The sequence below is a fragment of the Malaclemys terrapin genome, chromosome 21 (assembly GCF_027887155.1).
Source record: "Malaclemys terrapin pileata isolate rMalTer1 chromosome 21, rMalTer1.hap1, whole genome shotgun sequence".
NCBI classification, from domain to species: Eukaryota; Metazoa; Chordata; order Testudines; family Emydidae; genus Malaclemys; species Malaclemys terrapin.
This window is the reverse complement of record NC_071525.1, coordinates 16,265,222-16,276,914: the sequence shown is the minus strand read 5'-3', so window position 1 is coordinate 16,276,914 and position 11,693 is coordinate 16,265,222. Positions and strand designations below refer to the sequence as shown.

At 59.4% G+C, this 11,693-nt stretch overlaps 1 protein-coding gene across 1 annotated transcript; it reads right to left on the bottom strand.

The window, feature by feature from the left end:
* Positions 1-2,909: 2,909 nt before the first annotated feature.
* Positions 2,910-9,263, bottom strand: LOC128827353 (kallikrein-15-like). The gene is made up of 5 exons (XM_054011209.1): positions 9,200-9,263; positions 8,000-8,153; positions 6,232-6,485; positions 3,796-3,932; positions 2,910-3,062 (listed from the first exon to the last, which is right to left on the bottom strand). The coding sequence occupies exons 1-5, from the start codon at positions 9,261-9,263 to the stop codon at positions 2,910-2,912; spliced, it is 762 nt and encodes a 253-aa protein (XP_053867184.1).
* Between the last annotated feature and the right edge of the window lie 2,430 nt (positions 9,264-11,693).

Sequence of the window (11,693 nt, the reverse complement as noted above, 5' to 3'; positions counted from 1 at the left end):
AGTTGGGGTGCCGGTGCCCCCCCCACTTTTAGGGAGCTTCCAATACCCCTGGAGGATTAGGTTTGATGAGCCATCATTGCTGGAGAATGGAGCACATCTGGGCAGGAGCAGGTGGGGCTGGCACAGGCCGAGCAGCGGGGGCTGAAGGAGGCTGCAATGTAGGAGCGCGGCAGGCAGTCTCTGGGCTCTGGGAGGGGAAAGGAGACAACCCAGAGGGCAAGGAGAAGCCCGGAAGGACGGGTGCACCCAGAGAGGTGCTGAAGACGGAAAAGGGTCCAGGAAAGAGAAGCAAAGTTTGGGACGGTAAAGACCCAGGCCGCTGATTCAAGGGTCCCCGAGCTGCAACCTGGAGTTGCAGGTGGGCCCAGGTTCCTCTACCAGCCCCTGGGAAAGTGGCGCAGTCCGGGCAGTGAATTGGGAGTTTGTACGGAGACCCTTTGATAGGGTTACTATACGTCCGGATTTTCCCGGATATGTCCGGCTTTTTGGTCCTCAAATCCCCGTCCGGGAGGAATTTCCAAAAAGCCGGACATGTCTGGGGAAATAGGGAGGCCTGGTAAGGGGACCGCCTCCTCCCCGGGCTCCAACTTTCCGGGGCCAGGCAGCGGCTGTTCGTTCTCCCCACCTGGGCAGCCGGACTCGGGAGCAGCCCTGCTGCAGCTCCCACTGCCGCGGGGGGAAGCGGCCAAGCATGTGGTGCTCGGCGGCTGCGGCTCTGGCGCCCGGAGCGTGAACCCCCTGAGCCCGGGCCTGCTGCGGGGACCCAGCTGGTGCAATCCTGCAGGCAGCTCCGGAGCGGGGGCAGCAGGCCCCAGCCCCCACCGTCCTGCTCGGGTCCCGCAGGGGAACGAACGGGGCTGGGCTGCTGATGCCTCCGCCCCGGGGCTGCCCACGGGATTGCACCAGCTGGGCAGCCCAGACGCGACTGGCCAGGGGCTGGGCCCAGCGTGCGCGCTGCTGGGTCCCTGCAACAGGCCCGGGCTCGGAGAGTTCGGGGGCGCCACAGCCACAGCCGCGGAGCGCCATGGCCGCTTCCTCCCCCGCGGCAGTGGGAGCTGCAGCAGCGGCTGCTCCCGAGTCCCGCTGCCCAGGGGGGAGAACAGCCGCCGCCTGGCCCCGCGGGCCGCCCCCCTCCTCTCCCTACCACCCGACTGAGTCCTGCCTGCTCGGGGCCAGGCCGAACTCTTACTCACCCCGGCCCCGCGCTTCCCCTGCGTCTCCCGGGCCTCCCTCCAGCGCTTGCGGAGGGGGGAGGAATGGTGTGGGGAGGTTGGTTGTTGTTGGGTTTTTTTGCTCTGGCCACCCTGGGGGCGGAGTTGGGGTGGGGACTTTGGGGAAGGGACGGAGTTGGGGCAGGGGCGGAGTTGGGGCAGGGCCGGGGCTCCGTGGAGTGTCCTCTTTTCGCAGGACTGAAATATGGTAACCCTACCTTTGAGACCCCAGGAGGGGCAAAATGCCAGCGACCCGGCTGGAGGGCCAAGCCATGTGGCAGCACAAGAAAGAGAGCCCCTTCCCCTCCCGAGTCCTGGAATGTGAGGGGTGCGGACACGAGGCAGAGGGGGGAGCCCAACCAGGCCGAGCTAATCGGATATCCCCAGATCCAGCCGCAAGGAGGAGCCCGCCATGGAGAGAAAGCCATTTCCCCACGGTCAGATGGGAATTCTGTAGCAGAGGAGGGACGGTTGCAAGCTAACCGACTAATCCTTCCAGCCCTTTAGAAGATCCACACGGACGATTCAAGGCTAGAAAACTTGCGGTACAGTGAGAGGCTCGGTCTGATCAGCTCCACACAGAGCAGGTTTGGGGGTGACGTGATCCCCGTCTATCAGTATCTACCAAGGAAACCAATATTTCATAATGGACTCTTTGATCTCGCAGAGGACAATCTAACCCAATCTAACGGCTGGGAGTTGAAGCCAGACAAATTCAGACTGGAACACATTCCAAAATGAAACATTTTGCAGAAGACAAAATCCATTATTTGCATTTGAGACAAGCAGAGGAAATGCCAATTTTCTCCCATTTTTTTCCTTATTGGAAAAAAAAAACAGGCAAAGATTTTTAAAAAGGTGAGAAAAAAGCCCCATTTCTTTGCAGTTATTTATATTTTCCCACTGGGAAAGATGAAAAAGAGTGAGAAAAATTGTTTAAACAGCCTTAGAAACTTTATTCCTGTTTTTCTGCTGGGAAAAATATTTTGTTGCATCCCTGACTTTTCAAGTCTACACACAAACACACACACACACACACATTCTTTTCCAGTGAAAAAAGGTTTTGTTGAGATCAAAGTCTTTCACTATTTTCCATTTTCCCAGGAAAAAAAGGGTTTTGTTACATTTGAAATTGTTTACTTTTTTATTCTGTTTTTCAGGAAAAAAGTGTTTTTGTTGAGTTAAACTTTTTTACCTCATTTTTCCAGTAAAACAAAATTTGAGTAATTTTTTTTCACTTTCCCCCCCTTTTCTCAGGTGAAAAAAAGATTTTGTCACATTCAACGTTTTTCCGTTTTTATCCCATTTTTCCAGGAAAACAAATTTGAGTTAATCCTCCCCCACACTTTTTTTTTTCTAGTGGAAAAAACATTATCTTGCATTCAAAATCTTTCACTTTTCACTTAGAAGAGGGTTGACTTGGGAAAATTGAAAGAAAATGAAATGAAAATGCAAAAGGAATGTTGGGAAAGAGGTCGGTTTTGAGCATTTTCATCAAAAAATGGGGAACAGAAGTGAAAAAAATTTCCAGCGGCATTTAAAAAATAAACAATTTTCTTTCCAAGTTATTGACGGAGGGAAAAAACAGTCGTGAGCAGGAGCACAGGATGCGCAGGCCAAGGGGGGAAAGGAGATGCTGAGGCTCAAGGGAGTAGCACCTGGTTTATTCTGGGGTCCCAGCCCAAAGCAGTTGGGGGCTCAGTTTGCGCACATGGTGGCCTGCAGCCAGTCGTGGTATTTACAGATGTTCATGTAAACGCCGGGTTTCAGGGTGGAGACACAGGGCACGTCGCCCCAAGACACGACGCCCTGCAGCTTCCCATTACACACCAGCGGGCCGCCGGAGTCGCCCTGAGGAACCCACAGGGAAAGTGTCAGAAAATGAAGACAGGACACGTGGGGTCACAGGAGAGCCCCCTCACCCCACAGACCAGCCTCCTTCACCTCCCCATTGCACGCCCCCAGTGACCCCCCAGAGACACCCCCTCGCCCCACCCACTAGCCCCCTATGCCTCCCCATTCTACCCCCTCTGTGACCCCCCAGAGATGCTCCCTCACCCCACAGACCAGCCTCCTTCACCTCCCCATTGCACGCCCCCAGTGACCCCCCAGAGACACCCCCTTGCCCCACCGACCAGCCCCCTATGCCTCCCCATCGTACCCCCCTGTGACCCCCCAGAGATGCTCCCTCACCCCACAGACCAGCCTCCTTCACCTCCCCATTGCACGCGCTCAGTGACCCCCCAGAGATACCCCCTCGCCCCATAGATCAGCCCCCTGCACCGCCCCATCGCACCCACTCAATGACACCCCAGAGACTCCCTCTCACCCCACAGACAAGCCTCCTGCACCTCCCCATCATACCGCCCTCTGGAACCCCCCCTGGAGACACCCCCTCACCCCACAGACCAGCCCCCTGCACTTCCCCATCACACCCCCTCAGTGACCCCTCCAGAGACGCCCCCTCGCCCCACAGACTAGCCCCCTGCACCTCCCCATCGCACCCCCCAGTGACCCACCCCCAGAGACACCCCCTCACCCCACCGACCAGCCCCATGCACCGTCCCATCACATCCACCCTCACCTCACAGGAATCCGTGCCCCCGCCCTTCAAGCCTGCGCAGACCATGTTCCTGTTGACGTGCCCGGGGTAGTTGGCCGCGCACTGCTCATCAGAGACGATGTGGACCATGGTGCAGTAGAGGATGATGGAGATGTTTTCTGGAAGAGACAGATTGGCCATGGTTAGCGCAGGCACTCAGGGATGGAGGGATGAGCCTTGGGCCCATCTAGCCCGGTATCCCGTCTCCGAGATGGATGGCATAAGAGACGGGGGATGATCTACCTGGCCACGCCTCCAACTACAGCTCCTCCTGGCAGGGCCGGCTCTAGGATTTTTGCCACCCCAAGCAGAAACAATTTCCCCCCCCCCGCCCCCGTTTTTTTCTTACCCCACCATCGGCCCTCCCTCAACTCCGCCCCTTCCCCAAATCTAGGGTTACCATATCTAACAAATAAAAAAAGAGGACCCTCCACGGGCCCTGGCCCCGCCCATTTCCCACCTCCAGCCCCGCCCTAACTCCGCCCCTTCTCCACCCTAACTCCGCCCCCTCCTCCCTCCCACTCCCAGCCACGCGGAAAGGGCTGCCCGAGCGCTACCAGCTTCATGGTTTGCCGGGCGGCCCCCAGACCCTGTGCCCCCGGCCGGCGCTTCCCCAGCGCAGCTGGAGCCTGGGAGGGGAAGCGCCCAGCCAGGGGCGCAGGGTCTGGAGGCTGCCTGGCAAACCGTGAAGCCGGTAGCGCTCGGGCTTTGGGCAGCCCCTATGCCTCCGGACCCTGCGCCCCCAGCCGGGCACTTCCCCTCCCGGGCTCCGGCGGCGCAGGGTCCGGAGGCACAGGGGCTGCCCAAAGCCCGTAGCGCTCGGCTCTTAAACAGAGCCGAAGAGTCGGGGAGGAGCAGAGCTGCCGTGGCCGGAGGCTCTGCTCCTCCCCTGACTCTTCGGCTCTGTTTAAGAGCCGAGCTGCCCCAGCACTACCGGCTTCGGGCAGCCCCCATGCCCCTGGACCCTGCGCCGCCGGAGCCCGGGAGGGGAAGTGCTTGGCCGGTATTTTTCCCGGACATGTTCGGCTTTTTGGCAATTCCTCCCAGACAGGGGTTTGATTGCCGAAAAGCCGGACATGTCCGGGAAAAACTGGACGTATGGTAACCCTACCCAACCCCAGCCCTGCCTCCTCCCCCCAGGTTCTCAAGCCTAGGAGGGAGGGAGGGAGGGGGAGAAGCGGCGCGCGTGCCGCAGCCACTCAGAGTCTCCCCCTCCCTCCCAGGCTGTCAAACCTGGGAGGGAGGGGGAACAGCGGCGCATGAATCAGCTGTTTCGCGCGCCGCGGCCGCTCGGGATCTCCCCCTCCCTCCCAGGTTTGAGAGCCTGGGATAGGGGAGCACCAGTGCGCAAATCAGCTGTTTCGCGCGCCGTGACAGCAGCAGCGGAGGTGAGCTAGGGCGGCCGGGGCACATGTTTAGGGGCGGCATTCTGGCGCTGGCCAGGCCGCCCCTAAAAATGTGCCGCCCCAAGCACCAGCTTGTTTTGCTGGTGCCTAGAGCCGGCCCTGCCTCCTGGAATCCCACAATCTGGGGAGATGGGTGTGTATGGGGATGGATGGATAGAGATAGGGGTGTCTGGGGATAGATAGATAGATAGATAGATAGATAGATAGATAGATAGATAGATAGAGGGGGTGTATGGGGATAGATAGATGGTGGATGGGGATAGATAGAAGAGAGGTGTGGGGATAGATAAATAGATGGGTGCATGGGGATAGATAGATAGATAGATAGATAGATAGATAGATAGATAGATAGATAGATAGATAGATGAGGTGAGTGGGGATAGATAGAGAAGGGGTGTGGGGACAGATGGATAGATAGAGGGGGTGGATGGGGATAGATAGAGGAGGGGTGTGGGGATAGATAGATAGATAGATAGATAGATAGATAGATAGATAGATAGATAGAGGGGGTGTGTGGGGATAGATAGATAGATAGATAGATAGATAGATAGATAGATAGATAGATAGATAGATAGATAGATAGATAGAGGGGGAGTATGGGGATAGATAGATAGATAGATAGATAGATAGATAGATAGATAGATAGATAGATAGATAGAGGGGGAGTATGGGAATAGATAGATAGATAGATAGATAGATAGATAGATAGATAGATAGATAGATAGATAGATAGAGGGGGAGTATGGGGATGGATAGAGGGGGTTGGTGGGACACTACTTGTCTGTTTCACACACTAGCCAAGGCTCCCTGGAGGTGGCCAGTGTGGGGGTGGGGGCCTGCGAACATCACTCGAATGTCTCCAGTCCCTCTGACCCCCGTACCTTGGGCACCGTCTCCCCCAGCAGCATGCCCACAGCTTCCCCGCCCCCATGGCCACGGCTTCCCCTTCCCCCACCCCGTGCCTATGGCTCTGGGACAGCCACCCTCCCCGCCCCGATGCTGGCCCCCCTACCGGGGGCGTTGAGAGCGGTGCCCCACCCCGACACCATGCACTGCTCGCCCGGCTCCGCACACTGCGAGGCCAGGCCCAGCGGCTGGACGTAGCGGTTGAGCGTGGCCGGGGTCTGCAGCTTCAGCAGCATGATGTCGTTGTCGTGGTCCGTGCAGTTGTAGCCGGGGTGGATGATGCTTTTGGCCACGACTTTGTACTGCTCGGTGTCCTCGCGGACATACAGGTTGTAATCCCCCAGACGCACGTGGATGGGGCTGCAGGGGAAGCAAAGAGCTGGATTCACCCGTCAGGACACTGACCCCAGGACTGAGACGCCTGAATCCGGCAGGGTCTCAGCTTTCTGTTAAAACAAAAATTGCCTTTCTAGCCCTTGTGGTTTTGGCGAAAAGGTGGGGAAAGGTCTGAGACAGGGACACTGCCTGGGTCTGCCGAGAGCCTGAGCCCGTCGCTGGGAGAGGGGGGAACTGCCCTGAGTGCAGGGCTGGCTCTAGGTTTTTTGCCGCCCCAAGCAAAAAAAATTTTGGCTGCCCCCCACCCCAGCCCTAGGCTCCCCCCGCACCTCCCTGCCGCCCCAGCCCTGGGCTCTCCCCCCACCTGCACCCCCTGCCGCCCCAGAGCTGGGCTCTCCCCCCCACCCCCTGCCGCCCCAACTCTGGGCTCTCCCCACCACCTCACCCGCACTCCCTGCTGCCCCAGCCCTGGGCTTCCCCCCACCAGTGCTGACTCCGCCCGCTCCCCCCTCGCCTCCAGTCGGTCTGGCGCTGGCAGGGTCAGGGTAAGTAGGGGGGCTCCCGGGCCATGCCTCAGCTCAGGGTCCCTCCAGCCGGGGCTCTTGCCTCCAGGACCGGCTGGGACCCGGGAGGGCAGAGCCGGGGGAACGCCCAGCAGAGGGCTGAGGAGCTGGGGCAGGGTAGCCCCAGAGAGAGCATAGTCCCGGAGTGCGGGATGCGGGCCCCACACGGCAGCCCCCCAGGCACTGGTCCCCACTATCGCCCCGCTGCTGCTGCTGCTCCTGGCCGCCCTGCCACAGTCCCTGGGTGGCTCGGGCCACTTCGCCCAGCCCCGGCTGCGGCGCTGGGGGGCGGCCGCCCTGCGACACCTGCAGGTGGCTCCATGTGCCCCACGGGGCAGTCCCCAGCCCCAGTGTCCCGCGCTCGGAGCCCGCCCGGGCATAAGGTGAGGGCGCTGCTCCCCGACGCAAACTGAAGCGGCTCCAGGGTGCCCCCCGTATAGGACGCGCTGCTGCTTTCAGACCCGGCTCTTGGCTTTTGCCGCCCCAAGAAAAGAAAGAGGGGAGGAAAAAAAAAAGGCTGGCTGGAATGCCGCCCCTGAAAATTTGCCGCCCCAAGCACGTGCTTGGTTTGCTGGGGCCTGGAGCCAGCCCTGCCTGAGTGTCACTCACACAGTGACGCTGTCTGGGTCTATAATGCAGCAGGTTTAAAACAAACAAAGGAAAGTATTTCTTGAAACAATGCACACTCAACCTGTGGAACTCCTTGCCAGAGGATGTTGTGAAGGCCAAGACTATAATGGTTCAAAAAAGAACTAGATAAGTTCATGGAGAACCAGAAGCTGGGAATGGGCGACAGGGGATGGATCACTTAATGATTATCTATTCTGCTCATTCCCTCTGGGCCCTGGGCATTGGCCACTGTTGGCAGACAGGACACTGGGCTAGATGGACGTTTGGTGTGACCCAGTCTTGCCGTTCATATGTAACCCAAACCACACCCCAAGCCCCACCCACCCCACACTCAGCCCCACCTACCCGGTCAGGCAGTGGGCTGCAGTCAGGACCCATCTACTGCTGATGAGGGTGGCGCCGCAGTTGTACTTGGAGCGTTCGAAGATGGCTGCCTGCCAGGGCTGTGCGTGGGGGTGGCATGGATGCCCCTTGAGCTTTAAACTGCCCCAGGCTGCAACTGGAAAACGAAGAGGCAGATATAGTGGCAGATCTCCATCTCGCCCCCAAGGCCCCTCCTGGGATACTGGAGAGCAGGGGCTGAGTTGGGCGAGCAGTGCACGGGGGTGAGGGCTGAGCAGGGGGACAGGCCCAAGCTGAGATCAGGGCCCCATGGCACTGGGCGCTGCCCAAATACACAGCCAGAGACAGTCTCTGTTGAAGCTGAGATCAGTGCAGGGCAGCGCCACAGCCAGGAGTAGAAAAGTCAGGCACCCAGAGTCCCCATCTGCAGAGGGGTCGCAGCCACGTGTGCGACGGGGCGTGTACGTGGCACTGGGTCACAGCCACGTGTGCAACGGGGCGTGTACGTGGCACTGGGTCGCAGCCATGTGTGCGATGGGGCGTGTACGTGGCACTGGGTCACAGCCACGTGTGCGACGGGGCGTGTACGTGGCACTGGGTCACAGCCACGTGTGCGACGGGGCGTGTATGTGGCGCTGGGTCACAGCCACGTGTGCGACGGGGCATGTACGTGGCACTGGGTCGTGGCCACGTGTGCAACGGGGCGTGTACGTGGCACTGGGTCACAGCCAGGTGTGCGACGGGGCGTGTACGTGGCACTGGGTCACACTCAGTTGTGCGATGGGGCGTGTACGTGGCGCTGGGTCACAGCCGCGTGTGCAACGGGGCGTGTACGTGGCACTGGGTCGTGGCCACGTGTGCAACGGGGCGTGTACGTGGCACTGGGTCGCAGCCACGTGTGCAACGGGGCGTGTACGTGGCACTGGGTCACAGCCAGGTGTGCGACGGGGCGTGTACGTGGCACTGGGTCACAGCCACGTGTGCGACGGGGCATGTACGTGGCACTGGGTCACAGCCGCGTGTGCAACAGGGCGTGTACGTGGCACTGGGTCGCGGCCACGTGTGCGACGGGGCGTGTACGTGGCACTGGGTCACAGCCAGGTGTGCGACGGGGCGTGTACGTGGCGCTGGGTCACAGCCGCGTGTGCAACGGGGAGTGTACGTGGCGCTGGGTCGCGGCCGCGTGTGCGACGGGGCGTGTACGTGGCGCTGGGTCGCAGCCATGTGTGCGACGGGGCATGTACGTGGCGCTGGGTCGCAGCCACATGTGCGACGGGGCGTGTACGTGGTGCTGGGTCACAGCCAGGTGTGCGACGGGGCGTGCACGTGGCGCTGGGTCACAGCCGTGTGTGCAACGGGGCGTGTACGTGGCACTGGGTCGCGGCCACGTGTGCAACGGGGCGTGTACGTGGCACTGGGTCGCGGCCATGTGTGCAACGGGGCGTGTACGTGGCACTGGGTCACAGCCAGGTGTGCGACGGGGCGTGCACGTGGCACTGGGTCACAGCCAGGTGTGCGACGGGGCGTGTACGTGGCGCTGGGTCACAGCCGCGTGTGCAACGGGGCGTGTACGTGGCGCTGGGTCGCGGCCACGTGTGCAACGGGGCGTGTACGTGGCACTGGGTCGCAGCCACGTGTGCAACGGGGTGTGTACGTGGCACTGGGTCACAGCCAGGTGTGCGATGGGGCGTGTACGTGGCACTGGGTCACAGCCACGTGTGCGACGGGGCGTGTACGTGGCACTGGGTCACAGCCAGGTGTGCGACGGGGCGTGTACGTGGCACTGGGTCGCGGCCACGTGTGCAACGGGGCGTGTACGTGGCACTGGGTCACAGCCACGTGTGCAACGGGGCGTGTACGTGGCGCTGGGTCGCGGCCGCGTGTGCGACGGGGCGTGTACGTGGCGCTGGGTCGTGGCCACGTGTGCGACGGGGCGTGTATGTGGCGCTGGGTCGTGGCCACCTGTGTGACGGGGCGTGTATGTGGCACTGGGTCGGGGCCATGTATGTGTTGGGCTGTGTGACATTCTGTACCTTGGGGGAAAGCCCTGTAACCCCCATATTCCTCATTTATATATAATTGTGATATTGCATATAAAGCAGGCCGTGTGAGATATCAGGGGAGAGGTTATGATCTGCTGAAAGTCATTTCTCTATCCGTATATGTGTATCATTCATGCAGATGGAGTTCTGAGAATTGTGTTGTATGGTGGTCACTGAAACATGCTGTAAGTTGGGGAATCAGCCAGATATTAACTCCTCAGGGGCAACAGCAAGGAAAGTAACCAGGGCCCGGGCAGGTGTCAAACAACCCATCAGCAGCCACTGTCCAGCACAGGACTTAAAATGCAATGACTCACTTACATGAGGCCCCACCAGGGGAATTGCTCAGCCTTGCCTGGGGACTCAGCAATGCCCCAGACATGCCTGGACTGGTGTTCTCCAAGCACATGGGACTGAGGATATAAAACAGACACAGGGGCCCCATGTTGGGCCTTTCTCCTGTCCCCACCTACACTGCAAGCAACAAGGACACTGAGAAGACTGAAGACTCCAACAGAGGAGACTGGCCCAGCTTTCAAGGGTGAAACCCGTGTAGTATGAACTGGAATATCCAGGAGAGGCGAGTAAAACTGCTTCATCTAGATGCTGCCCAGTCTAATGCGGTTGAGAGTTTAGACTCTGGGCTTATATTTTATTTTGGTAACTGCAAGCGGGCACAGACTCACCCGGCGGCGCCTCCTGCTGGTCCTCTCAGGGAATTAGCTCATCCAGCCTCCGCAGTGCCCTCTGCAGGCCGGTGTCCCGCTTGCCCCCCGTGTCCCTCCCGGACCTGGTGCCCTGTTGTCTGGGGTGTTGCCCCCTGGCAGTAACCCCTCCCAGCTCTGGGTCTCCCCCTCCCAGGGGAACTCCAACCCACCATCCCCACTTCGCCTCAGTCTTGGCTACTGCCCAGTCTCCATCTAGCCCCCATTCACTAGGGCAGACTGCAGGGTATCATGGACCTGCTCCCTCTGCAACCCCCAGTACCTAATAGGCCTTACCAGGCCTGCAGCCTGGGGCTTTCCTAGGCCGGAGCTCCCCGGCTCCCTTGGCCTGTCCCCAGCCCCAGCTGCGGCCACTTCCCCAATCAGCCCAGATTTTAGAGCTGCAGCCCTCCTCCAGGGCCGCTTTTACCCCTGCAGCCCTCCTTCAGGGCTGATTTCAAGCCCTTCAGGGCAGGAGTAGGTGTCCACCCCGCTGCAGTAACTAACTCTGACTTTTTCCCCATCACTTTAATATCACTTAAAATCTATCTTTTGTAGTCAATAAACTTGTTTTACTGTTTATCTTTACCAGTGAGTTTGCCTGAAGTGTTTGGTGAATGTGCTCAGGTGTACAAAGGTTGGTGTGTATCCACGTTCCACTGTGGAAGTGGTGAACCAATTAATACATTTGCACTGCTCGTCTTGAGCAGTGCAGGATGGTATATTCTGGGGTACAAGGCTGGGAGCTGGGCGGATTTGGCTGGTGCCTTTCTCTGTGTGATTTATGAGCAGCTCTGGGACCATTCATTCAATCTAGCTGGGTGTGGGGCTCCACATGCTGGTGTGCTGAGTGATAACAGCACCTGAAGGGGGTTGCTGCTTGTCACTAGCAAGGCATTGTGAGAGACAGCTCAGGCTGGAGAGTTAAGGGGGCACAGCGGTCCCACAGTC

Excerpts from the sequence above, each read along its gene's own strand:
- LOC128827353 (XM_054011209.1), bottom strand. The coding sequence starts at position 9,263 with ATGTGGCTGCGACCCAGCGCCACGTACATGCCCCGTCGCACACATGGC. Across the intron at positions 6,486-7,999 it reads GCAGCCCACTGCCTGACCGG|CCCCATCCACGTGCGTCTGG; the intron begins GTAGGTGGGGCT and ends CTTCCCCTGCAG. Across the intron at positions 3,063-3,795 it reads GGGGCACGGATTCCTGTGAG|GGCGACTCCGGCGGCCCGCT; the intron begins GTGAGGGTGGAT and ends TGGGTTCCTCAG.